The sequence below is a fragment of the Aulonocara stuartgranti genome (genome assembly GCF_965226115.1).
Source record: "Aulonocara stuartgranti genome assembly, chromosome: 20".
Classification (NCBI taxonomy): domain Eukaryota; kingdom Metazoa; phylum Chordata; class Actinopteri; order Cichliformes; family Cichlidae; genus Aulonocara; species Aulonocara stuartgranti.
The window spans coordinates 2,737,175-2,764,079 of NC_138956.1; the positions used below are offsets into that span (position 1 = coordinate 2,737,175).

General features: G+C 41.5%; 2 protein-coding genes across 6 annotated transcripts in view; one reads left to right on the forward strand and one right to left on the reverse strand.

Annotated features, from left to right (window-relative positions):
• arhgef25a (Rho guanine nucleotide exchange factor (GEF) 25a) overlaps positions 1-12,948 on the forward strand; it is a 49,912-nt gene extending 36,964 nt beyond the window's left edge. For 2 of the 4 annotated variants that reach the window (XM_082517856.1, XM_082517858.1), the window contains 13 exons: positions 3,041-3,165; positions 4,291-4,357; positions 4,784-4,887; positions 5,092-5,161; positions 6,597-6,686; positions 6,972-7,064; positions 7,371-7,421; positions 7,894-7,971; positions 8,098-8,289; positions 8,534-8,714; positions 9,650-9,879; positions 10,119-10,253; positions 11,022-12,948. In XM_082517856.1, coding sequence (XP_082373982.1) covers positions 3,041-3,165; positions 4,291-4,357; positions 4,784-4,887; positions 5,092-5,161; positions 6,597-6,686; positions 6,972-7,064; positions 7,371-7,421; positions 7,894-7,971; positions 8,098-8,289; positions 8,534-8,714; positions 9,650-9,879; positions 10,119-10,253; positions 11,022-11,147 — 1,542 coding nt within the window. In that variant the 3' untranslated portion in view covers positions 11,148-12,948. The remainder of the gene's footprint in view (positions 1-3,040; positions 3,166-4,290; positions 4,358-4,783; positions 4,888-5,091; positions 5,162-6,596; positions 6,687-6,971; positions 7,065-7,370; positions 7,422-7,893; positions 7,972-8,097; positions 8,290-8,533; positions 8,715-9,649; positions 9,880-10,118; positions 10,254-11,021) is intronic. The other 2 variants (XM_082517857.1, XM_082517859.1) reach the window with 2 other exon arrangements.
• A 920-nt stretch (positions 12,949-13,868) lies between these two features.
• Positions 13,869-16,576, reverse strand: sp5l (Sp5 transcription factor-like). Of its 2 annotated transcripts, none has more exons than XM_082517868.1 (2): positions 16,063-16,576; positions 13,869-15,706 (listed from the first exon to the last, which is right to left on the reverse strand). In XM_082517868.1, exons 1-2 carry the CDS (start codon positions 16,270-16,272, stop codon positions 14,666-14,668), a joined length of 1,251 nt encoding a protein of 416 aa, XP_082373994.1. In that variant the 5' UTR covers positions 16,273-16,576; the 3' UTR covers positions 13,869-14,665. The 2 variants fall into 2 exon arrangements, with proteins under 2 accessions (XP_082373994.1, XP_082373995.1); XM_082517869.1 differs by lacking the exon at positions 16,063-16,576 and adding an exon at positions 15,860-15,977.
• Positions 16,577-26,905: the final 10,329 nt, after the last annotated feature.

Sequence of the window (26,905 nt, forward strand, 5' to 3'; positions counted from 1 at the left end):
ATATATGTACACAAATGCAGACATATGCACAGATGCATATGGAGACAAACTCTCAGACCAGATTGATGCCCCGAGGACCAGAGGGCAGAATCTGAGCGTGGCCAGTGTGATGCATGACTCACATTCAACATGTTGCAGAAGGACATGCCTGGAGATAAATAAGAAACGGCAAATGTGGTGAAAGATGACTTCACTTTTAGAACAAAGAAATGCTTAACAAAGAAGCGAGCCCGTCTCCATTTCTCCATCAAACTGCTTGTGGCAAAGGAGTGTCTTAAGCTGGCTGGTCCCTTTTTGCTGCTAGAAGCTCGCTGGAAAATGGTGTTTGTTTGAACAGCGGGAGTGTTGCGTTAACCTGCGGTGCCTGCGTCCCATCAACAGGAAACAATAACGATGTCTGAGCATTTAAACACTGTGAAGTGCGTCCTGTTGTTGAATCGAGACCTGGGCACTTAAACTATAATTTCAGCCTCAACAACACTTTGAAAGACAATAGCGGGATTACATCAGAGGGATGAGGTCAGCGCTGTGGTGTTTTTACTGCCAGTGTTTGGTAGGAGAGCGAAAGCTACACACAGGGAGAGAGGTGGTGTGAGAGAGATTAAATTATGTAGGTCAGTCATCTCCGATGGTTCCTGTCATCTACACCACCTTCTCCGCCGACGGGCTCAGCGTTAAATGCGCTGCTCGTCTCCCCCACCCACCTTTTTAAAATAAAACTATAGTGTTTTTGATCAAGCACGGGAAATTTCTTACGATGTCCGCAGGTCTAACAAGCCGCTGTGTTAAAAAACAAGCCGGAACAAATGATCAACAGATCTATTAAATCACTTTTTCCTGAAGAACAGCTTGTACAGTCTCTGATCTTCACTCATAAAACGTATCAAACAGAAAACTCTTAACTAAAAGAATAAACTTTAACTCAAACCGGGACAGAAACTGTGAAAAGAGTTATGTGGTGCATTAGTTGTGAGCGCTCTTCAAAGCCATCCTTTGCTGTGTGACACCGGTGTTATTGCTGTTAAATTAGATTTTTCTGCACTTGAGACATAATGAAATCACCCAACTCTGTTTGTATCACAGTATCATAACTTTGATGTGCACTTGTGTGCATAAGGATTGCTTTGCCCCATCCCTTATAAAAATAAAAAATTGCTGATGCCACCTCTGCAGTGGAAAATACAGTTTCAAGCACAGGCCGTAATACCTATATTACAGTTTAAACAATCACATTTTAAGCCACACAGATTCATGTTTCCTTACATGAGGGCCTTTAAATTCACTTTACTACTGGTGATTTGCAGCAGTCTGTGTTCCAAGTGAAGAGTGCAATCAAAAGTTGGTCCACAGCTATAAATATGAAATAACAAAAGGCAGATATCAAATTATGGACAATTTATTTATTAGATTAAAACACTGTGCTTTAATCCAAGACAAAAATATAGTCAATGCAAATATTCTGTGGTGCAAACCTCTACATGCAAACATCCTTTTTTTGTTCTCATATCCAGATAATTACACTTTTATAATAAAATTCTTCTTTGATTTCTACACATAAAACTTGGAGCTTGTATTTTTTTTACCCATAGAAAAAAATAAGTTTTGTAATCACTTCGCTCTCAACTGAACTTACTTGCTTGGAAAGGTTTGGCCTCGACTTATTCTAAAACTGTTGTCAGTTTATTTCGCAGGCTTCTGGCTAGAAAACAAAACTTACAACAGAGAGAGACAAGGGATTTTTTTTTCCTGTGGGTTTTGCCACAGCACACCTGGAAATGATCAGGGAGCCAGGGAGACCTGTCAGCTAGGCTGGAGCACTCCTAGCGGGGCAAGATGAGCTGGGGGAGAGAGGGTCTTCGTGGAGTCTCTCTGTCTCTCTTACTTGGCTTTGTCTCTTTCACACGCACCCCTGTGACACGACCGGAAGCTCAAAACTTCTTGATGGCAGCAAGTTTATCAAGGGGAACGCAGGTGAACAAGTTGAACTAGACCAGAGGAGAAAAGGAGAGTCTTGTCCCTCTTTCCGTTTGCTTATATGTGTATCAGTCCAGCCGTGAATTTATTTCTCTTTTGGGCAGCCTTCTGCCAGGCGGGTCTGAGTGGTTAGGTGTGTGTCTGGTGGTTTGTGTATGTGTTTAAGGCGGGGTGGTTCTGCTTGACTGGGACAAGGGGACACTGGGATTTAGGTAAAGACAGATGTCTGCCCCTATAGGTTTCCGGAGTCAGGAGAGAGTCAAAAGGCTAAAAAGAAATGCTTTAAAAATAGAAGGAGCAACTTTTTAAATAGATACAGTTAGACAGACATATTGTAGTGAGGTTTGAAGGGATGAGTGTGAATGCTAATATAGACAAACTAAGGGTTGTCTGCAGATGTTAAGCACGTCTCTGTTGAGTTAGTCATGACTTAAATCTTTGCAGGCCCTCTTTGCGGTGTGCACAATGACTCTATATTTGTGCTAGAACCCCCACAGGAAATTATATCAATTCCAGGAAAAAGCTTGAAAAAGGAGGTCACGTATGTACCACATGAACACAATCGATTAGATCGCAGTAACCCTGGGTTTATCTCGGGTACAACGTGGCCAATAAGGCAGGAAGTACTAATGTAAAAGATGCTGGTGCCAAGTTAAACCAAAGGAGATGTGCCATGCGTGTTAATATATAGTTTGTTTGAATTCCCAATTGGCAAATGAATTTATTAATTTAAACTTCAATAGTGTAATGCCACAAAATACAGGTTTGTTCTAAATGATTATCAGGAACAGCTTTATTTATTATCTTCTACAAGCACAGGCCCCCCCCTGACTCTTTATCTGTTTTTTTCTATGTGTGTCACAGCATGCATCATTAACAACAACAATCTGATCTTTTTATCATTCAATCTCTGTTACTCGTGTCTCTCTGCGCTCCCTGGTCACCCTGGCAACCTGCATCATTACCATTTCTCTCCTGCTCTTTATCTCCCTTTGTTTACTTTATTCCTGGCATGATCCACATTACCTTTGATAAACAGTTTGTCTGCCTGTCTCTTCCTCCTCAGGACACGCAGTCCATCGGTGTTCTGCCAGATGACAGCGAGTCCGTCTTGATGGACGACACCTCCAGCCAATGGTCAGCTGCAGCTGACACCGAGGAGGAGAGGAAGAGTGCCTTAGAGAAAAGCATGTATGTGTTTCAGACGTCACTTAATTTATGCCCGATGGCAATTCGGGCTGTTGTCCATTCTTTGTGTTGTCTCAAACAGCAATATATTTAAGTGCAGCTGCTCTTAGAAAGCGTTAGCACTCAGCTTACAGCCGAGATGCAGCTGAGTGCGTCTCCTTGCATGTTGAGTTGATGGTGGAACTAAATGACAATTTCACTTATTTTGAGGATTTTCCAGAAATCGCTGTCTGACTTATAAAAGAATATGCAGAGTAATAACTAAGATTAATGGTGCCTTTGTTCCATTCGGCTGCTTTATTTTCAGGTTCATTGCGACACTGCTTTACTTGGACACTTCAAATAACTGAGCCATTGTTAATATGTTTGATGGTCCTTTTCCTGCTATGACAAGATAAATGTCTGTTCAGAAGCACCTACAGGGCAGGTCACTGCACCAAAGAAGAGAAAAGTAAAGCTTTTCCTTTTACTAGTCTAAAAATTCAGATTGACTTCTGAAAAAAATGAAAGGAATAACAGTAATACTGAAGACAGACACAGTGCTTTAAGATGACTCATATAGTAAGTACTGATAGTTTTAGATTGAAGTTTTTATAAAAGGTATTTGTGAAATATGTTTTTAGGTGGTAAAACTGTAATGATTTATGTGGATCATCTTACTTATCTGTTGAGCTTAAAACATTACTATTATTACTAGTAATGTTTACTATTACTAAGCATTAATTAGCAGTTGTCACATGACCAACGCTCCATACTGTGGTCATGACGTGGTATCTTAGCTTTCCTCCTGATAACGAGTGCAAGGCAGTCACAAGTCACGGGAAACATAAACATAGGTGTTTATTTAAATTTTGCACGTTCAGCTGATCCTCAGTTAATAATTCTGTTAGCTAATTAGATTTATTGGACTTAGAGTGTATGGTCTGAATACCTGCTGTGTTTTCTCTCTAGCTTGTACCAAATCACATATTCATTTCCAGGAAACTCCTTATAAACTTGTTATTATTATTTCCATTCTGGAAATATATTAGCAAACTGGGACCTGTAAAATGAAGTGTTTTGCAGGGTGCAGAAAGAATTCAGTGAGATAATCCTAACCGTAATCTTTCCTCATTTATATTTTTATAGGTATGTGCTGAAGGAGCTAATTGAGACTGAGAAGTACTACGTGTCAGACCTGGGGCTCATAGTGGAGGTAAACCACCGAGTCTGGCAGCTAAGAACACACAATCTCCCTGACAAAAAGGAGCACGCTTAGTCATCCTTGCAGTCTTTCAAAGCGAGCTCTAAAGCTTAACCATCACAGTTCTGTCACTTTACTCCACACTTCGGTCTGCCTCCATCACACCATCTCCAAACTTAAGCAGATTTTGTGAATTATTAGCGTGAGGAGTGTTATATTGCCAGAGATCCATCTCCTACTGCTGAAAATAGCTCAAGATATTTTGGTTCAGAAATGAATTCTTGCCATCTGAAGGTTAATTAAAGCTCCAAAACAGTGTGTGTGTGATTGCTGCTCTTTGTTATAACAACTTCACTGTATTTACTTTTACTGTTTTGAGCCAGCTGCAGATTTTTGCAGGACTTAAGAAACAACGGCTGCTTTCTCTCCTTTTTGCAGGGCTACATGGCCACAATGAGCGCCAAAGGTGTGCAGGAGGACATGAAGGGAAAAGACAAAATTGTTTTTGGGAACATTCATCAAATATTTGACTGGCATAAAGAGTAAGTCCCTATTTTTTTTCTCACGGAAGTGAGAGGAGGAAAGTGTGTGAAAAATATACGCTTGCTCTAACTGCATGCAAAATGAAAGGCAAACAATAAATTGCAGAGTACGTGCTTGTAGCTCAGAGAGGACAAAGGAAAAAAAGTGCAGGAGGGAAATCTGACCTTCCGTTTTGTGGATGTGTGTGTGTTTCCTCTATGTAGCTACTTCCTGGGAGAGCTGGAGAAGTGTTTGGCAGAGCCAGAGCGGCTGGCTCAGCTCTTCATTAAACATGTGAGTATGGTGTAAAGACACACACACAAATGCACATACGCACATAGTGCACGTGTCTAGGTCTACTTTTTGTGCTGTTTGGAGTAAAGGTAAAAAAGAGCTACAGAAAACAAAACACAGAGCTCCTGCTTATCCTTTACCGTACCTCTTTCCGTCTCTCTCAGCTGCCAACATCTCTCCTTCCTCTTCCCTGTTACTGATACGTCTTAGTCAGGCTGTGTTTTTACAAGCGTGCACATGGCTAACAGACACACACACATGACACGCTGTCTGATCTTGCAGTCTGGGCTGGAGGACTGGTCAGGAAACACCAGGGGAAAACAGTCTGAAAAGCAAACAAGAATAAAAGGAAGAATAATAAATTTTAAGCTCAGACTTTTTGATATGAAAGATTTTTTTCCTCCCCTCCCAAAAGCAGGGTCGTCTTTCTTTCACATCTTGACTCAAGAACGATGACACATGCAAAAAGATTCCCTGTTTAGTATATTGTTCTGCCAGTAGAACAGAGCTAGAGTCACTATAAGGTCACAACACTGATACAGCAGGAAAAATTAGATTTATGTATACTGAGTGAGTGGTGACACATGCAGACGAGATAGACATAATGCACAATTTTACCAAGTCGCTTCTTTTTGTGAACGTGATTAACTTAAATGTGTGTCTGTCTCTGACTGTAGCTCTTTAAACAATCCAATAAGGCTGAGCCCTCTGGACAATTAACTTAAAAAGCCTGTGGGGGAATAAAAAAACTTGTAACTAAATCTAAGCACAGTGTCAAACTGTAAAAACAAGCAGACTGGGAACACGGTCCTAATGAAAAACAGAAAACACAGTTGGCTTTTAACAAGCTGAGTCACTTGTATACAACACATGTGCTCACTTGCACACATATAGAGACACACATGAACACGTGAACCCTCGTGTGTCAGCAGTCGCTGTCTGCAGTGTTACATGATGTCCACTGAGGTGTAGCAGCTTGCTGTTCTCTAGGTTACAGAGCCATGTCTGTTGCTAGGTGTACTCCCATATTGGCAGCCTTTAAAAGGCTCTGGTTACACAGAGGGCAACCTGGGTAAATTATACATAACCTGATGCTCATCTACATATAACTCCATTAGGCCTCTCAGGTCTGCCACATCTGCACTTCCACGCCAATTAGTCACACAAGAGTAGGCACTACCAGACAGAGCTGGCTTCAAAGGCCCAGTCTTAGACGAATCATTATTGCTCTGCTCCCTTTCATCCCAAAGAGCAACCAGAGACCCGCACATTGATTACTCATGTTTGTACTCACTTTCATGGGCATTTTCATTTACTTGTAATGCTCCTTAAGATCTGTATTTCTCATCTCATCTTTTTTTTCTTTTACCATGTGGCTAACGTTTTGTAACAAAATGCTCAGTGAAATTATTTTATAATGTGGCTCGTATTGCAGGAGAGGCGCCTGCATATGTATGTTGTGTACTGTCAGAACAAGCCCAAGTCAGAACACATTGTCTCAGAATACATCGAGACTTACTTTGAGGTGAGTGAATTTCAACGTCTGACTCTGTGCAGTTTTTCTGTTTAGCCTAACCATCTTCAAGATGCTGTTTATATTTCTGTTCTGTTTATGCCCACGACTGTGTACGTGCGACTTTGTTTTCTGATTTGCCATTTGTTTATTATTCCAACTGACAGCAAGAACAAGACAAATAGGTATTAGTTGCAGAGCCTGTGCTTTATGGTCATAGAGGAATTATACAGGCCAACAGCTGCCGTGTTTTGCGCTGTCACGTCGATAAAATGTTGCGTCCGTTTCCGCTGTTAGGAGCTCCGGCAGCAGCTGGGCCACAGGCTGCAGCTGAACGACCTGCTCATCAAACCTGTCCAGAGGATCATGAAGTATCAGCTTCTGCTCAAGGTAAAAAGCATGTCATTGCTGTACTGTTAGCCAAACACCAGCGCCGTGTCTGCTATGGGGTTGCAAACATACAAGTAGAAAAACCAAAACACTTACATACAAACCTCTGTGCAGAAATGCTGATCACACACAATGTTGTCTGGTCAGGGTGCGATTAAGCGGGAGAGAAAGAGGCTCTATATATAAAATTTAAACAATAGTGTGTAAAAGTCCTTGAGCAGTATTCAGCTCATAAATACTGCCTCTCATTATTCTGCCCAGCAAACCTGGAATGCTCTGGTGACCGTGCTGTGTTTATTTCAACAGGACTTCCTAAAGTATTACACCAAAGCTGGGATGGACACGGAGGAGCTGGAGGTGGGTTTTGCTCTTTGCGCTTTAAATGGATAGATACATTTATTTATCCGTGTGGGGAAATTTGCTTGTAGCAAATTGTGGCTGACATTTGTATACACCATATAAGAACAATAACATCAACATAAGCAGCCATAAGCACACAATATGCAAACACTTTCACTGTCCTTGCATCTTAGGGATGACTTTAGCCACATCAATCTAGCCTCCTATGCGTTGCCCATGTTTAGAAATTTGATGGCTTGAGGAATATAAAATTGGACCTGTTTTGGTAAATATGAGGGAACAATAGTGTTGTGCAGATTGTAATAGTTTAAAGAAGGAGGCGAGTGAATGCCTCACATCACTCACAAAATTATGTACTTTATTCCATACTTGATCCCTATAAATGCTTTCTAAGCTTGCTAATCAAATTCCTAGCAACATAGTTGCTGTCGTTACTGTGCTTCTAATTGCCTTTCCCCCTTGTAAACAGAAAGCAGTAGAAGTGATGTGTTTTGTGCCAAAACGTTGCAATGACATGATGAATGTGGGCAGACTACAAGGTTTTGAGGTATGTCTCTGGATGTTTGGATCATCTTTCCTCCAAAAATTTGCCTTGGAATAATTTGTGTTCAGCTCATGAAAACCACAGTCTAACTACTTTCCCCGTTTTTTGGTTTTGTTTTAACTTTACCAGGGTAAGATCACAGCCCAGGGCAAGCTTCTCCAGCAGGACACCTTCACTGTTATAGAGCAGGACAGTGGCTTCCTGTCTCGTGCCAAGGAAAGACGCGTCTTCCTGTTTGAGCAGTTGGTCATCTTTAGTGAGCCGATAGACAGGAAGAAAGGCTTTTCACTCCCTGGATACATATTTAAAAACAGCATCAAGGTGAGAGCCTACTAAGCCTTAATAAACTCAAATGAGCCACACAGGATGTTTTTATGAACTGTATGCACTAATAAAAAGAAAAGAGAAAGTTCAACTCACTCCCAGGTTAGAAGTTACGTAACAGAACCAAAACGCACTCATTCCTGCCTGGCTTACATAATTCTGTCTTGTGGACTTTTTAGAGGCATGCGTGTGTTAACAAAGCATTTAACAAGCAAAGCCGAATCATATATATATGTTTCAGGTGAGCTGCCTGGGGGTGGAGCCCAGTGTGGACAGCGATGATGCGCGCTTTGTGCTGACATTACGCAATCCCGATGGAAGTGTGGTGCGCTTCCAGATGCAGGCCTCCTCCCCAGAGATAGGAAGGGCCTGGGTCAATGATGTGGTTCAGATCTTGGAAAGCCAGCGCAACTTCCTTAATGGTAAGTGCCAACCGAGTAAAGAAGACTCACATTTCAATCCAGTTCAGTTCAGATTTAATTTATATAGCACCAAATCACAACAACAGTCACCTCAAGCCGTGGTGAAGTGAAGCAATCCCTTATGAGCAAGCACTCAACCACGCTCAGTGAGGGGCAGTGGGGGTGATGGCAAAGAAAAAGATAGCAGACGAAGGGGGAGAGATGATAAAAATTCAATGACATGCTGCAGTCGGGGAGTAATTTATGGATCTCTCACATCTATAAGTTATATTTTAGCTTGGAGTTTAGAGTTTCATTTATTGTCTATGTGACAAGCTTACAAGACTGTGTAGTCTTTATATTCCCAGCACACCTAGAAGAAAAAAGGTTAGAAAATATTCAATTATTATTATTAAAATTGCAAGATTGCATGACGTTAGCATAAAGCATGGCATATGTAAATATACTGACCAACTTTTTCACGGTTTTGGCTTTGCATGAAAAAAATAGAAATAAATAAAAGACTGTCATTGTGGATTTTTGTAGTGTTATGTCAGAACTTTACATTTAATTTGCATTTTTATGATCATAACTTTAAAGTTGTAAGGATTTGGTATCATCCACTGTTTTTTAATGCAACACTGACATGAAGAACCCATTAACTTTCTTTCTTTATTATCAACAAAACCTAATGTTAGTCATTGCTTTTCAAAAGCACTTGTATTTATTGAGGATCTTTTGGTAGTACTGAGCAGCCTGTATGGGTTCCGCTGTATAAGCAGGTGATGATTACAATATAATGCTGTGATGTTGTAATAATATGAAAATATGTCTTATCATAGATGTCTTCATTTCCTCAACAAATACATACTTAAATCCTCTGGATGCATTGTTTTATAAAAGATTCAGAATCAGCAGCAGAGTTTCATAAGACCTGCCTGTTGTTTCTCTCTCAGCCTTACAGTCGCCTATTGAGTACCAGCGGCGAGAGAGCAAGTCTAATAGCCTGGGCCGCAGTATGAGGCCCCCTCTGTCTGCTGCCAGTGCCCTGCGGCCTCACTCCTCTGCCTCCATTGACCGTCATAAACTGCCCTCCCTTCACTCTCACAACACCTCCCTTCCTGCGCTCTACCTTCCAAGCCAAGGCCAGAGCCAAGGATCCAATGAGACCTACTCGCTGAGGGATGTAAGTCACTTGTGTTTCTTTCATCTCTGCATACAGTGACACTGTCCAGCAGTAGCTGCTTACTCAAACTCAATCCTTCTGTTCATGAGACACTGCATGGCCTATTTATCTCTTAAGCTTTTACTGCTTCTGGACTGGAATGTTGCAAAAAAATAAAATATTAATAAAAAACAGCAAATGGTATTGTGTGCATGCACTCCTGTACTTAGAGACTTATCTGTTCTTACCTGCTTCTGCAGCCCACTGTGGTCCAGCCATGCCCTGCTGACTCCCACACTGTTTCTCCATCACATGTCCGACTTGGCTTAACTGATCAGCCAAACTGTCAAGCTGTGTCAAATGGGCTGTACACCCCAACCACACAAAGTGTACAGGTAGTGTATACGTATGCACAAATCAGTCTGTGGGGTTGGTTCGATGGTACACATGTAATTATTTCGCACAAAACGTCACAATTAATTAATAGCAAAAAAGCGTCACAAAGCTCTACAGTGGGAAATAAGGTCTAATTAACGTTACACTGATTTCCTTAAAGGCATTTACCATTAAAATGGTAACTATTTTTTCAGACACACCGTAGAGACATTGTTGAGTCATAAAAAGAGTTATTTCCCCCCCTGTTGGATGGTAAAGGAATTATTAAAACTCTGAACATTTTTGAAGGAAACCCGATTACAACAGCTTCACAGTAAGAATTCGGGTCTCGCTGTCCTGGAAGCTCGGAATTTTATTCAAAAATAGGAGCATCCTGTTATTGGGATTCCGTGCATTACCATTAGCAGAGTTTCCCTCTGTCATCACTTGGCTCGTGTCCGTAGAGGGACTGCGCTGACCGGTCAGAAGTTGTTGTTCTTCGTTTCGCTCTCTGTTTACTCAGGTTGGACAGACTTGGCACACAACAAACAGGAAGTAGGCAGAGACAGATTTCAGCAAAAGGAAGTCAGAAAAAGATGCCTATCAAACGCAGATAATCGTTTCCTATACTTGTGCTGGGGAACATACAGAAGATGGGTGGGCCAGTGCGTTTTTCAGGCTGAGGCTGTAAAAGAAAAGTGCTGGGATAGAACGGTGTATCGTGTTGTTTTTGATATGAAAATCAAAATGCGGTATGTCTTTGTGATGAACATCCCCTCTCTCCCCAGCAGAGAGCAGGAGAGGGCTGCCGCAGGGGTCAGGCTTCTGATGCTGGAAACCAGGGTCCATTGTCGGGTCCATCAGCTGGACGACGTCCCAGCAACCTGGCCCAGCTAGCTGAGGATGACCTTTGAACTTTGGTGCCGTGTGCGTCATCGGTCAGGAGGACGGCAGCTAAGGCCACAGCTGGGAAGACAAGAATCGACTATTTGTTTATGCCAGACTGCACCTTACCTGGTTCAGTCAAGATTTCTGAAGATCAATGAAGGACCCTGATGAATATATGAAGGAACTATGGGCTGCAACTATGATAAATGACTTTGCTCCTTTTTAGAGAGCCATTTAAAGGGAGGTGACTTAGCCTTGATCACCTTCAGTGTACACGAACAGCACCCAGTGGGATGTCACTGGACTCATAGTTACAAAATACTCCGTGGACACTTACTGTTGTGACAGTTTCTGCTTTTTACCTTTTTTGAGAGTTTATATTCTCTCTTTGAAAGGGCAAGGGGAATTTGTTTGATGATTCCATTCCTAAATGGGGAAGTCACTGGAGTTACGTGTGTGCCTGAATGTATGTTTATGAAATTATGTGTGGATGTGTTTGTGCGCATGAGAGTGTGGAAGGAGTGGCTCTGGCTCCTCTTGTACTCTCTGTTAAACTTCCTTGAAGAGCTTTTTTGTTTTCTGATGCCCCATTGCGAAGACAAACACAGTTACATTTTTACATTTTATTTTCATTTCCCTGCTGACAACTGAGTTTGCCGTTTGTGTTAACAAGAAGAGGAAAGACAAAATGTGCCACAAGTACTTTACTCGCTCAAATTTCATCTGCAAGTAAAAGAACTTTCTTTCTTGCCGCCATGTTGAGAGCACCTCTTTGCTCTGTTATTCTGTTTGACCGGCCTCCCTTTGATCCAGACAAAAAGGCATGAGGAAGCCCCCTGGAGGCTCTCTGTGGGTATGACGTCACTTCAGAATACTTTTTACTCTTTGGGCAACTCCAGAGGAGTTGCGAGATATGCATTAAAGGGCCTGCTGTGCTGACCCAAAGTTCTGCATGCAACATCTTTACATACATCTTTCTTTCTTTCTTTACAAGCCAACTTGGGTTGCTTGTGATTTTTGGGGACAGGGGTCCCTAAAACAGCTCATTGGTTTAAACTAATATGAATTGTTTCATCGGTTCACTTTTGTCATGTTAAAAGCCGTGCACCATTTCTATAAACTCTGTTAGCTTTTGGCCACATGGGCTAAATACTGTACAGTGCATACCATAAATTATACATTTTCACTTGTACCACGAAGAATGACCAAGGTATGCCAAAAAATGTCACCGTTCCAGATGGTCCCATTGAAAATGACATGTTGTTGCATAAACAGAGCGATGCTGACAAATCTGCATGCGCCCACCTCCTCAACAGTGCCAAACACAACTGCAGCTCAGCTTGCCGCTACTCTTACCACCAGTCGTTGATATTTGTGTTTCTATCTGGACGGTGTCAAAAAGAAGAGGAGAGCGGAGTAGGTCTGTTCTTCTTTGTGGCCAATAGAGGTCCCCACAAGGCTTCCATTCTCAGTTGAGTTGAATCATACAGCTGCACCAAAGATCAATAGGCCTCATGCTTCCTGCTAACAGTGAAGCTGCTTGCTAATCGATCGGTCCAAAAGGCAACACTAAATTACCTTAAGTAAACTGAAAGATGGGGCATTAGATGACTTGAACCATCTCATAAAATGTATCTGCAGTTAATGTGAAGTGGTGAGGTTTTTCATGGGAATTACTGATCAGGCAGTTTTGCATGTAACACAAAGGAATACCACTACAGAGAACCAAAAGCAAGGACATAAAACCAAGAGAGGGTTTGTTAATGACATGCTTGACTGAGTAGAAACAGTTGTATCATATGAATTAAAAAGTGTCTTTGAAACAGAGTGTAGTTTTTGTGTTTTTCTTTGTATTTGAGACTTATTTACTTTAAAATACACAACCATCTATACAGAGTATTTGAACAAGTATTTGACCTCGATGTCAGGTAAGTAAATTTAAAGGAAATTCACTCGATGGGCTCTGCAATCTGCGCTGAATTCTCTTAAATTCTGATTTGATTCAGATTAAACTTTCAAATTTGCCGTGGAGGTCCTCAGACTCCACCGCGGGACCTCTGACAAAGACAAAGCATTTTGCTTGCTTTTGCATCCCAGCTGGAGAAAGTTCAAACAGGATTAAAAACAAAGGGAAGAAACCCCTGGATGAGCAGACATCTGGTTGGCTGGCCTTTGAATAAAGCCCCATTCTGGGCAGTAAAGCGAGGCCGATCGTAATGTGGCTGTGATATATGGAGGCTTGTGGCGGAGTAGGGGGGAAGGGGGTATTAACTTTCACAAGGGTGCAAAATCAAAGGGAGTTCCTGCCGCTGCTGAGGGGGTCTCAACAACAGGGGTCCTATTCACAGGGAATTCCTCTCCAGTGCCCTCTGTTGCATCTGTTGACTCAATTTTCTCCATTGAGAGAATGAAAACACTCATTAAAAGCCACATGGCTGTGAACTTGATTGCAGCGAGCGAGACAAACAGCTCCATCAATGGGATGAGTATTTACTTTGAGGTGTGAAAATCTTTGAACAGCCACCATGTTAGGTCTTTATGAGGATCTTCCCCCCACACACCAACAGCACAATGAGCAGCACTTGTATTCTGAAAGCAGTAAAATATCATTTGAATAAAAGGTTAGCTCAGTGGGTGCTTCAGATTGCCCTGAGAAATTCACTCGTTTGCTGAATGAGTTGCTAAGAAGTTTAAAACTGTGACTGACCCCAACTGTCTTTTTACTTCAGTTTCTTGTAGGTGTAAAAACGAGAACGTTGCTAGAAACCGTTTTAAGGACAATGTTTATTCAAATTTACATGCTGCCATAATACAAATAAAACTGTTCATGATATTTATACACAATTTACAGAGAACTTAAAAATGTAACATGTTTGCTGATCTGCAGCAATGAACATTACTGCTTCAGGGCAGATACGTATGCGGCTCGGAGACACTCATGTTTATATTTTTAAAAAAAAGAAGATTCTTACCTTGCAGTAGACAAATTAGCATATGTTTTGGAAAAAAATTCTAACGATCAACAGTAACACAGGCATTCATCCATTCGCTCGAGGGAACAGAAATCAGAGCTGTACTAAGGCATACATTTATTTAGGAACATATTAGGAAAGCCTTTTGAAATGTTTTTCATGTCTTGCAAATTCATCACATGAAAAAAATATTTACATCACAAAATTAAAAATAACAAAAAAAACCCAACTCTGATCAAATTTAAATTAATTTGAAAATGTGAAAGGGATACAATTAAGTTAGGCGAGATCCGTTTGTGTGGCTTGAAGAAAGGTACACTGAATGCAGCACAAACTCTCACAATATCGCTTAGAAAGGCTTCAAGTTTTCTTTAAAGGTGCGTGGCTCCAAACAGCACATAATTATTAACTCAAAATGATCACTAAATATACTTTATGGTAGTATTTGAAGTCCAAAGCAGAGCTTTGACAACAGAATATATTCAGGGAGCTTGACGCTTACCCTCTAGTGCAAACCTATGGCAGTGAGTGTGAGTCACACATTCTTGTCTCTGATTGAAGAACCATAGCGATTATTCTCTCTTAATGTTGGTGAGCAGAGGGTCCGTGCTCTGTGAAGGTTGTCCAGATCGGCTCTTCCTCGTCTGGTGGGTCTTCACGTGTTTGGAGAGGTGGTCACTCCTCATGAATCTCTTGCCGCACTGCTGGCATCCAAAGCGCTTCTCCCCGGTGTGCGTGCGGAGATGCCGCTGTAGCTCATCCGAACGGGTGAAGCTTTTACCACAGAAGAGCCAGTTACAGATGAAGGGTCTCTCCCCGGCATGCCAGCGCAAATGAGCCTTCAGGTGTGAGGTCTTCTTGTACACTTTGCCACACTCTGGGATGTGGCAGATGTGCAGTCTCTTCTTTCCGAACTCCAACCCTCCGCCATTTGCCTGGCAGTTGGGGCATTTGCAGCGGCGGCAGCGGCGAGTGGAGCTCAGCAGACCTTTGGAGGTGCCCTGGAGAAGAGCAGCTATCTGGGGCTGATGCCCCAAAACCAGCTGTCTGCCCAGGGAGAAGGGGTGGTTAGAAGGGGTAGCGTTGGTCTGGGGAAGGCTCCACCATTGCTGCCCTTCTTCCACATGGCCTCCGGACAAATGATGCCTACCTGATGAATTTGGGAGGAAGCTGGGGAAGTTTTGTCCCACATTGTTATGCTGAGGATAGTAGTGGCTGTTGGTCTGTGGCTGTGAGGACAGCACTTTAACAGGGGAGAGTTCAAAGGAGTAGGATGATGGTGGTTCAGCTGGAGGGGTAAGAGGCAGCTCATGGTGGTGATGATGGGGGTGATGGTGATGATGATGGTGACCCAGGCCAGACTGCATGTGTCCAGGGAACTGCATCTTGGGCACCGTGAAGGTCATCTGATGTGTGCTGAGGGCTGTGCTGGGTGGCATGTCATTGCTCCAGAGCTGAAACATTCCAGATGTTGAGCTGACGGTGCCCTCATAGGGGAACTGAGAACCCTCTGAGCCCATTGTGCTCCCCACCTGCCAGGCCTGGCTGCAGGTGGTGGCCAGAAAGGAGAGGGCGTTGGGTGCCCCCTCTGGAGAAGAGCTGGGCGTCCGGTCCTGTGTAATAATATACAAAAACACATCAGGTTTCCTGTCCTACTCGATGATCTTCAGGGTCAACAAATTGATTTTTTAAAAAAACAAGCATTAAATTTTTTTTCAATCATGCAAATTGAAAATTAAACTTTGAAGTTAAAAAAAAAAGTTTACATCAAAAAAATATGTGCAAACTATTTTAGTTCCCTCCCCTCGTTTCCTGCTAGTTTCAGTTGTCATAAAATGATTTTACCATCCGAGAAGCTAAATACTATTTTACAAGTTGTGAACACTCGCGCTCTCACAACAGAGAAAAGGAGGAGCAAACAAACGCATCCGCCTTAAAACAAAATAAAATAAAGAAGAATCTAACAAACCTGTAAAAATGTGTGCAAAAAGTTGTCGGTCCGTTGTATCGTCAGCGCAGCCATCTGTCCTCGCGCTGCTTCTCCAAGCACCTGCAACACAAACTGCGCCGAGAGGCACCGACGCACCGGCGCTAAACCACAGCTGGTCGCGCAGAAGAAAAATATGCTCACAGTCTTGAATGACTCCGACGCTTTGGCAGCAAACACTGGGAAGTTCATTCACATTCACTCCACTAGGTAAATGTTTTCAGAGTGCTAGCAGTCCAGGTGGTTATTTTAAAACAGCCGAAGGTGCCTGCCCTTTAGAGAACTTAGGGGCAGAGAGGCGCGGAGTAAATCCTGGCGATCATCTCAAAGGCGCCGGAGCTGCATCTTCTCTATATAGTGAGAAAAGATCCTCTCAACGGGGTCTTCAGTATGATGCAGGCGAGCCCGTCAATAGAGAGGAGATGTGAGGGAGGAAGGAGGGGGGCTTGTTAGGTGAAGGGGTGGGCTACTCATAATTTCACTCAATTTCAACCAAACGCTGACCCCAACAACTGACTCCTCCCTCAATTGTTCTGAGACAAAAAAAAAGACTCTAACAATGATTTTAAAAAGGCTCATGTAAAATCTGTGTTTTAGAAAAGCGTTTATTTGAGCTGACATGGTGTGTTTGAGATCCACTTCAATAATTCAAAAAAAGCATACGCAACTGTTACCCTATACAGTAAGAGAAAAAAAGAAAACAAGTTGCTGTTATGTGTTTCAGCAACTTTCACTGAGTGCATTTAGGACTAAATTTTGCACAAGAACAAAATGCTTAGTCTGTTAAAAGATCTAAGATAAACAGAGCCAGCTAAGTAGAAAAGAAAAAAAAAACCTCTCTCACTCTGGGAGTATTTACATGCTGATTTAACTCCATTGTGGGAAGTCAAGTAAAGATAGAAAGCGGGTGGATTTTTATTTTTGGCAACCATTACAGATGCAGTGTTAAATGAAAAGGTGGCCAAACTATGATCTCAAGTCAACAAGCAGAAGCAGAAACAATCATACAGGACAGCAGTAAAACAAAGTGCACCACTTAAGGAAACAATGCACAATGAATATAAGCCTTTTTCTTACTTGTATAGATTGACTGGACATTTTAGAGGATTGTTAATTTTCTCCTAACAAACTTGTACCTCAACACAACAGCAGGCGCTTCTTGGCCACGTAAGGCTCGCAACTTTAAAGAAAGTCCCAGTATTTTCCGTAATTGATAAAACTCAATCAAAGGCTCCGAGTTCTCACCAGTAGGTGACATGTCAAATAGGCTGCCCTGTGTGACATCTCACATTTCAAGGTTCAAGTAGAGGCCGCCTCAGATCTGCTCCATTAAATGCAGATTGAATCTTAATCTTATTCTGTAAATCTGTTCACCATTACAATGTTAAGAGTTTAAATCCAGGCTGGGAACCTGTTTCTCATGTAAATTCCTTGTTCCTCACTTATCTGCTCCTCACTGTTTCACAGGCTGTGATCCTTAAATAAACACACCCCACAGTGAAGCCATCTGAAATGAGGAACAAAAATATATCTGCTTTAGAAATACATTTAAACACAAGTGTAAAGTTCCTTTCATTCCTCTTAGCCGGTGAGTGAATTAGCAGGTTTTTAAAAATACATGGGAGGCAGCGATTTAATCACCTAACTGTACCATTTGGTTATGGGACTTTTTTTTAAGTTACTGGTGTGAAAGCCAAACGGAAAGCGCAGGTTATGTAGCCTCCTTAACATCCAAAAAAGATGTGACATGCAGACTTAAATCACACCTATAGTTTTTATTTTGAAATGTGAAAGGATAAAGATGCCAGTGCTGCTGTCCTTAAAGATTTATTGATTAAAAAAATGTTTTTCAGTGCTTTTCGGCATGCAAATCAATGCTGTAGTTAGATTAAAACAACGTGGATTTGTTTCTTGATAATTAATTACCTGTGCATGAGGTAACAAATATAATGTAGTCACATGCAGCCTTGCTAGGTAAAAAAAAAAAAAGCTCTCTAACTCCAAATAAAAGGCTGAAAGAAAAGAGCAGAATCAAAAGAGTGAGGAGGACATGAAAATAGGAATGTATCTTGGAGGCAGAGGTATACTATGTCTCTGGTTTATTACAGAGCAGAAGTTGTTAATTACCCTGATTCTTATTTCCTGTCCCCTCTCCCCCACGCCACCCCACCCCCACTGTACTGCCTCCCAGATGAGTGTCTTTGAAGTGCAAAGTACTCTCTCCTCACTTTGAACTGTGAAAACAATGCTCATGTGGTGGTGCTTACCTTCCCCATGTTACCTCATTTAAATAGACCTGGATACGGCTTCCACAGTATTCAAGGGAAAACTAATTTCCAGAGAAAGAGGTCCCTGTGTTCATTAAACAGCTGGTGAGATTGCTGGTAATCAGGCGCGCCCCGTCATACATCGCACGCTGCTTCTGACTGGGTGGCTACCAGCGACTTCAAAATCCCGGCAAGATGATGCAGATGTTCTCATGCACCTATTTCCAGTCAAAAACATGTCAAAGAAAAACAAACAGATTTTAAACTCTACAGGGATGCTCGTGATAGTTTAGTATTTTTGAAAATCTCGCAGTCTTGGAGGAGTTTTTCAGTTTTTTTGCCCATTGCAGAACACAAATGGTGCTGTTTTTGTTTTCAGACATAATCTTTGCCTGCGTGGAATATGCAAGTGGGTATTCAAGCTGTTTATCATGCCTGGGGGGCATTTTAAAAGCCTCAGATCACTAAATTGTCCCAGCTGTCTTGACCATCTGCACTGTAAAAGGGCAGCCACAGAGGAAGGCAGTCTTTGTACTGGTGGCTATGTCAGAAAGCCTGTTTTACAACACAGGCCTGCTTCAATGGCCCTCGTGTGACAAATGTGGCCTAATGGATAAGACAGACAGCATGCAGAAGCCTGCAGCTAACTTTAGTGCTTCACTCTTCAACCATTCACGAAGACAAGACGGGACACGATGGGTCATAATTACCGTGACAGTCAGTTTCTTTAGGATGAAGAGCAGCGCTTACAGATGGAGTTTACAGTGCAATCAGTTGATACCTCATTCAGGAGTCAGTTCTTCTTCATACTCAGTTAGAAATGTGTGTGATGTTGGAGTGGGAGGCACAGAGGGAGATACTGAACAAAGACTGATGTTTACTCTGCAAGGTACTAATAAGGTTCTTTTCTGTAGTTTCAGGGACACCATATGTCAGATTTCTACCGCAGCCAGACCATTTCTACAGCTAAGCGTTGAATACCGTGGAGCCCAGAAACTTTAGATTCTTTCCAATTGGCACAGTCAGTAATTGGAACTGGTCTCAAACCTTAAAGATTTTAATATCTTTCTCTAGCTTTCAAATTCCTTTTTTTAGAGCATGATGGGAAAGAAACTGATGAAAGTGTTTCATTTTCTTTTTCTTATCATATTTAGTTATTTAATAAATATGATGTTTTGATGTGGAAACACATCCACATTATTTATTTATTCATTTCCCCCTGTAAGCACAGTAGGTTTGATTGCATGAAGAGATTTATCTTAAAGAGCTTTACTCACAAGTGTCTTCATTTAGCTTTTTAGTTTGCTAATGGAATAAATGATAAATTCTAACAAGTTTAATCAGAATTGGATTAAAACAATTCCCAGACTTAGAATTGGTACTCGGGAGTCTTGATATCACAGCGGGATTCTGAGGTGATTCCCACCCCTGCACCACAGTTTACATTGCTCCGTGTGTGAAAAGCAGAGAACTATAATAATTCCCTCATCTCATGTCCATTAGCATGTACAGAAACCCCAAAATCTCCTGTCTTGGGCAGACACAGGCAGACAGCACGCATCTCCACTTGTCAAAGAAAACTTTTATCAATACCAAGAGCACTTGAAGTTTGTTTGCATTTTGTTTTCCAGCACTCTTAACAACTTCAGAAGTCAGATCACAGGAGTATCTGATCAAAGCGCTTCGTGGTTAGTTCTGGAAACACAGGAGTGCTACGCCACGCTTTGATACTCCACATCAATATTTCAATTCAACAATCACTTGACATGCACCCATACTCCCAGAGACGAAAGACGAAAGGGGGGGGGGGGGGGGGGAGAGCAAGAGAGATCCAGGGAAGATGGAGGGGGGTTTGTGAAATACATATACAGTAAAAGAAATGGATTGAGAAGAAATTACTGCTTTCTTCACCTTCATAGCCAAGTTAGATAAATTACACTAATGTAATTCTTGAAGGTTAATCATGCAACAACTCCAACCCCAATATCTATCTATCTATCTATCTATCTATCTATCTATCTATCTATCTATCTATCTATCTATCTATCTATCTATCTATCTATCTATCTATCTATCTATCTATCTATCTATCTATCTATCTATCTATCTATCTGTTTGTGTGTGTAAGAGCAGAGTCCTGAGTACTGAAACTAAAACACTTGTCACAGTCTGAAAATCTGAGCAGAGGAGGTGTTTCATGTTTTATCAAAGGAAAGTAGTACAGGAACTCTGCAGTGATAAAGATGAATGCAGTCCATCTGCCAAATGTCACTTTCACGGTGCTTCATGATCATTTCATCATCTCGACAGGATATGATATGCTTTGAAGGTTTTGGCCTATAAAATATTGCGTTTGATCTGAAAAAGAGAGTTGTGACAAAGTTGCATGACGAGACATGTAGTCATTCAAAACATAAGTGACGCTGCTACTTAAGGTTTTCTTTTTTGTTTTTTGTTTTTTTTTTTACCTTAAAAAGACAAACAAAGTGACAAATGTACACAGGTTATGCTCTTTGTGATGAGAATAAGATGAAAAGACCAACAGCCACTGCTTCATATCTTTGTGGTAAATGTGAAGCTAAAGGCAGTAGCTGGTTAGCTCGTAGGCTGGAAACAGCAAGGTCTGTTCAAAGATGACAAAATACACTTAAAGTTTCAATCTTTATTATGTATTATTAAATTATTATGTAACATAGGCATATTATTATTGAAACAAAACGAGGTGTGGCACTGACTCTCTCAGCCTTTTGAACTCTGTTGAAAGTTTCTCTAAAAGATATTTCCTCAAACAGCATTTTTATTTTTTCATGCACTTTGTTATTATGCATGTATATATTTACTTAATTTATTTATTTTGTGGCACGATTAACACACAGTTGCAAACATGGGTCGAGATGTCACACTCCTGCACTGTAACAGAGCCGGGTCCCCTCGATGTTGAGGGGAAGGGTTCAGGTTTTTATGTTAATTTGCCAATGATCTGTTTATTTATGGGGATGTCTTCAGTTGTATTTCATGAAGTTACATCAGATATATACTGTATATTTGTTCATGACCAGTGAATTTGTCATTATGATTGAGAGAGTTTATATAGAAGGTGCTACACATCGTGTGGCGTCCTCTCTGCGTTTAAAGTATCCATTGTTGCACTTTTGAGCGTGATAACTTTATGTTAATTTATTTTCCCCAGCACAGCATTTAAAATTAATGATTACTAATTTACCGGGAAAAAAATGAATTGTTTATTCATAGGGTTTGCTGTGTAAATTCCCTAAAAAGATGAATTCCCTACAATTGCCTGTCTGTGCAATGTGACACAAAATGAATAATAAAAAAGCAAACACAGAGACAAAATGAGAAAGAAACAATGGGATTATCAATCACAGAGCCTATGCAAACCCACTTAGACAAAGACGACACAGGTAAACAATTACCTTTAACACTTGACAATACAGTTTACAGCCATCAAGTTAATGTGGGTATTGTAGCATGCAGGGACCTCTGCCAATTGATCTTATAGCGTTGTTCAGTGGCTGCGGGAGACACGAGCACCTGTCATGGTAATATTAGCTGATCTGATATAAACTAGTGCTGCTCACTCCCAAAGGAAGCAGGAATTAAAGTTTAAGAGTTAGTAAAAGTCTGTGTTTTTATTAAAATTGTGTATCATGAGTATATGCTGGAGAAAATGACTACTTGGAATATTGATGTAACAGAAGGCCTGTATTAGCATTAGCAAAGGCCCATAGTATCTTGTCTCTTAAATATTACCCAGGAAGCCCAAACATGCCATCTGGGAAGAAGGACTGAGATCAGTATGGTAACCAGATCTTATGGCAAAGCTCCAGCTGAAATCAGAAATGCAAAGCAGGAGCAGAGATACAAGGGCTACATGTGCAGAGGAGTGCTGCACAGCCCGAGCAGTAGATATATTTGTAAATGTACGCCTGTGATGCCACTATCTGTTAAGCCCCTCCGTCAGCTCAGCCTGCGTAATGTGAGGGGAAGTGTCACCCTGTCACCACCATGCCAGGGATCAGCCTGCTGTTTGTGTGTACTGCTAATCAAGCCAAGCTTTGAGGAGGAGGGGAGAAAATGACACAGAGGCTCTTTCATCTAATCCTTGTGGTATAATTTGCACCTCAGTAAGTTTAATTGATGACTACTGATCAAATGCTTGCCTTTGAAAATAAAATCTTTGGGATTGTTATTTTCCTCTTCAACCTGCAAAAGGAATTCTTAATGCACCTGATGAGAGGTTTCCAACTGATGGATCCGTTTTAACTTTAGTACAGTGCAGTGAAGAGCCACAGCTCCTGCCAATATCATGTGCATTTTCTTTTATTCACTGCAATGACTTTAGATGCATTTGATTAAGCAAACTTAGAAGACGTATATTTTTTCCCTTTTGCAGCACTTGCAGCATATGCACCTGGGTTCTGTGTATGCACAACTTCCTCCAGAGATCCAACCTGAGTATCAGTGTCATTCAGATAAATGGAAAGTGACAAGCCCAGCTTATCAATGTCAACGTCAGGGCGCTCTCCGGGTGTTTGATTCCGCTCTTTTCCCACAGCTGAACAGAAGGCTGTGCTTTGCAAAACAAACCAACAAACAGGGATCCTGAAGAGTGTGATGAAAGAGTAAACAACATGGCCCGGTAACATGCCCCACAACCATGACACTTCCTAAGTAGGTTACCACGGAGGGTAACCCAATTTAACAGGTGTGTCTGACTGTAGTCAGAACATCCAGAGAACTTCAGGAAGTTAACGGCATCCCAGCAAAGTGAGGCTGATGAAGGCTGATCCAGCTCAGGACCGTGGCCTTGAAAAATCAAATGGGCCCAGCACTAATCCCCCCCACGTTCATTCATGAGTTCATTATCAAGAAAAATTATAGGGAGTCAATCTATTGATGTTGCTTAACTAATTGTAAAGCTGGGGATTCAAAAGCAGATGTTGCATTTCAAAGCAGTTGTTAGCAAGGAGACAGGTTATGATTTATGCTAAAATGTGTGGCTTCAAAGCGTCGAACGCGGCTTCTAAACAAATTGAACAAGTCAAGCGCTATTCACCCAGGACCAGGAGAGAGCCCAGCGCATGTAGATCAGAGGCGCGCGGCTGCCGCTTGTAATATCACTCAGTGGAGGAGGGGGTCCCACTGGGGGGAAGCAGCACATAGAGGCTAACACCGAGCCGTGCTCGCGCAGAAAGGAATTATGTACGAATGCAGCTGCAGCACCTGTGCAGAAACTACGCCCGCCTCCCTCCTGGAGCATCATCCACACAGGGGGAGTGGAGAGGGGTGGGCAGCATCTTGAGACTTGACATCCTTTCTGTGGATGGCACTATTATTTGGGAGGGGATGGAAAAGTTGGTAGAAGATACCAGGCCTATGTCAACACACTGATGCAATTTTAGAAAACATGGAAAGCTGGGTTAGTTGTTGGGAAGACTGGTGGCTGGGGGAGGCTTAAAAATGTGTTCATCACTGTTGTCTTCTAAACGAGGTAAAGTGTCTGAAAAAACAGAAGATGAGCAGGCTGGACTAATTTCCCATCTTCAGTCCAGAATTATTGATTTAGAGAAAGAGAAAGGAAGAGTTAGGAAGATGGAACTGGAGAGCTATATATTCAGTGTTTGGATTTATTTGTTGAAATGGAAATACATGTACTACACACAGGATGTAACATATTTCCTGATAATGCATGCTGCATGAAGGAAAAAGGTGGATAGGATCGGTGTATCATCCTGAATTTTACATTACAGAAGTATTCCTCCTTGTTGATGTTGCTATACATGTAAAAAGACAGACTGCACGGACTCCTCTCACAAGTCATTTTTTTCCCTTCAGTTTTCTGCTATTTGATGCAGCCTAAATTGGGACGAGAGAAACGAATTGCTAAATTTTTAATTAACTTCATAACATCTGCACTTGTGCTTTGAGAGAGCAGCGAGATTTCCTTTTAACCTATTCCAGCACATTTGCACACCAAGGTAAATCTTGATGCTGGCACTCTTACAGAAAGGAAGGGGGAAAAAAATCAAAAATGGAAATGAACTCTCACTTGTGTGTGCAGATCAAAGAGGCGGAATTATTCAACTTTTTGCCATTGCTTGATCTTCAAAAAAAGAAGAGAGGAAAAAGTAGAGGAAAATCTGGATGGATGAATGAGTTTTAGTTAAGAGTGTTCTTCAGTTGTTTGAAGGAGTGTTCGTTTTCTCATTTGGTGTATTTAGTTGTACATTATGACTTTAATGTCTTGTGTCTGGCTTCATTTCGCAGGTAAAACAGCTGCATGATAAGTGAGATTACCACTGGTTAAAAAGTGGATTCGCTCCTCTGGCTCAATTAATCTAACCCTTTATTTTTAAGTCTTTCTCCGGCCTGTTAAATGTCCATTTTTTAATGTAAGTAATAGACAGTGTAGAATGCATACTATACAGGAATATGTAATAAAAATAAGAGCTACAAAGGTTAGATAGGTAATCAGGCAGAGATGGTGACTTTAATCATAGCACCACTAACACTAATTGTTCAACTGCAACAGCAGCTGTTTTATATTTAAGGGAAATTTCTACTCAGCCTGCTCGTGCTTACATCCTGTACACACAGGCAGGCCTGTGTTTCGTTCACTATCAGCCTTAATAATACAGTAACAGAGTTTTCTCAGTTCCACATTATAAGGAATAAACGAGCACACGTGTTAAGGTAATATACAGTTTGTCTTTGCCCCACTAGGGAGAGCTGTTGAGGAGCAAATATAAATAACAGGGCAAGAAGCACATCTCTGTGGGGCAAATATTTACACTTCCGGGTATAGATTTGAAGCAAAAGAGTGATTCATGCAATTGTTGCTTTAACTTGGCTTAAACCTGACTCTTCTGCACTCTTGATTCTTTACCTTCTGCTATTACAGGCTTTCCTGTCATGTCAGAAGTCTGTGAAATTGGAGCAGACAGTGAGACCAGCTTTGCTCTAAGCCCCCCACGCCCCAGACCCCCTGCTCACCCCCAGGGTTGCAAGCACCTGCACAGGTAGTCCTGACTGATGTGGGTGATATCGCAGCACACCAAAGCTCCTTTAACAAATCTCCCTTTGATGCAGCACAAACAATGGTGTCTCTATAGGAAACCCCCTTACCTCTGTCTGTGTATGTGTGTGTGTGTGTGTGTGTGTTGGGGGGGAGACTCTCAAACAGAAAAAGAAAATGGCACAAAAAACTTCCAAATGAGAGGGAAAACGTTCTGGTTAAAGGAGGAAAGCACTGGATTTGCTTTACCCCATCTCTCCACAAGAGGACACTGCCAACTTGCATCGGCCCTACTGTACTGTGAGAGCATTTCACAAAAAAAAATGCTACAATTGCTGTGATAAAATGACATTTTACAAAAAAAATGCTACAATTTCTGTGATAAAATGAGTACTGTTTCGCTTCCTGAAATTCTTTCCCTTTTTGGAGTTTTCTCTTATTTCTTTTTTCCCCCTAAATTTTAAAAGTGCATCCTAAATTTCTTAGAGAAATCTGCACATACAATAAATCCTGGTGACGTGTATTTTGTGATTGAAAAAGTAACAAAATGCTGGTGAAAATTTCATCATGTTCATTCAGGATAGAGCCGCTCAGCAGAAAATGAATTATCAAAGCACTTCTTTCCAGTGTTCACATTTGGGGTGACTTTAATCAGCAATGTTTTGAGGTTGTTCCATGATTGTGGTTTAGATTTGTTTTTGATTTCTGCTTAAAGAGAAACTGCTTGTTAAAGTGACTTTAAGTGCAAAGAAAACCTAATTACTCGTGAGTTGTTCCATCTGTATTACATAACTGTCTCAGTTTTATTTGCCTCTCCCTCAACTTTTATAAAACGTGTTAATAACTTGTATATTAGCAATAAACCAATAAAATTAATTAATGCAATTTTTGGGAAATGCTTTTTTTTCACTATGTTTTAATTATATATCTTTTTTAAAATTCAGGCGTTCTGTTTTTTCCCTACATTTTACACAAAATCCTATGTGTTTTCTCCCTAAAATAGGCAGGATAATCAATCTGTGAACATCATAATTGTGATTTTTCACTGTCACTGTGTTACTCGTGCGGTGCCTTTATGCACTTAACAGTGTTTGCAGAACTCCCTTCTTGAGCTATTGATATGTTTAAAAAAAACTCAGCGCAGCCTGCGAGGTGGAGGGGGGCAGGCCCTTGGCTTTGTCTCTCTGTTGAGTGGAGCCATCAGATAACAGCCAGGACAATAGTGCTCCATTCTGAGGGCTCACTTAAATGAGCAGGAAGTGGCGGTGAGCGCCTAGCGGAGGCTTCTGGTGGACTCCCTGGGGTCTGCTCAGCCCTGATGGAGCACCACTGCTGAATGGTTGGAGAGCATGAGAGGAAATGAGAAGCTAGCAGCCACCCAGCTGGAGCCACGGGTGTCCTTTGATGGTGAAAGTAAAGTTGGGAGCAAGGTAAAGGTGATGGAGAAGTAAGAAGAGGCAGAGGAAAAATAAGGAGAAGTTAGAAAAGAAATGGAAAAGAAAGGCGGTGGCACAAGGGGAAA

Excerpts from the sequence above, each read along its gene's own strand:
- sp5l (XM_082517868.1), bottom strand. The coding sequence starts at position 16,272 with ATGAACTTCCCAGTGTTTGCTGCCAAAGCGTCGGAGTCATTCAAGACT. Across the intron at positions 15,707-16,062 it reads TTTTGCACACATTTTTACAG|GACCGGACGCCCAGCTCTTC; the intron begins GTTTGTTAGATT and ends ATTATTACACAG.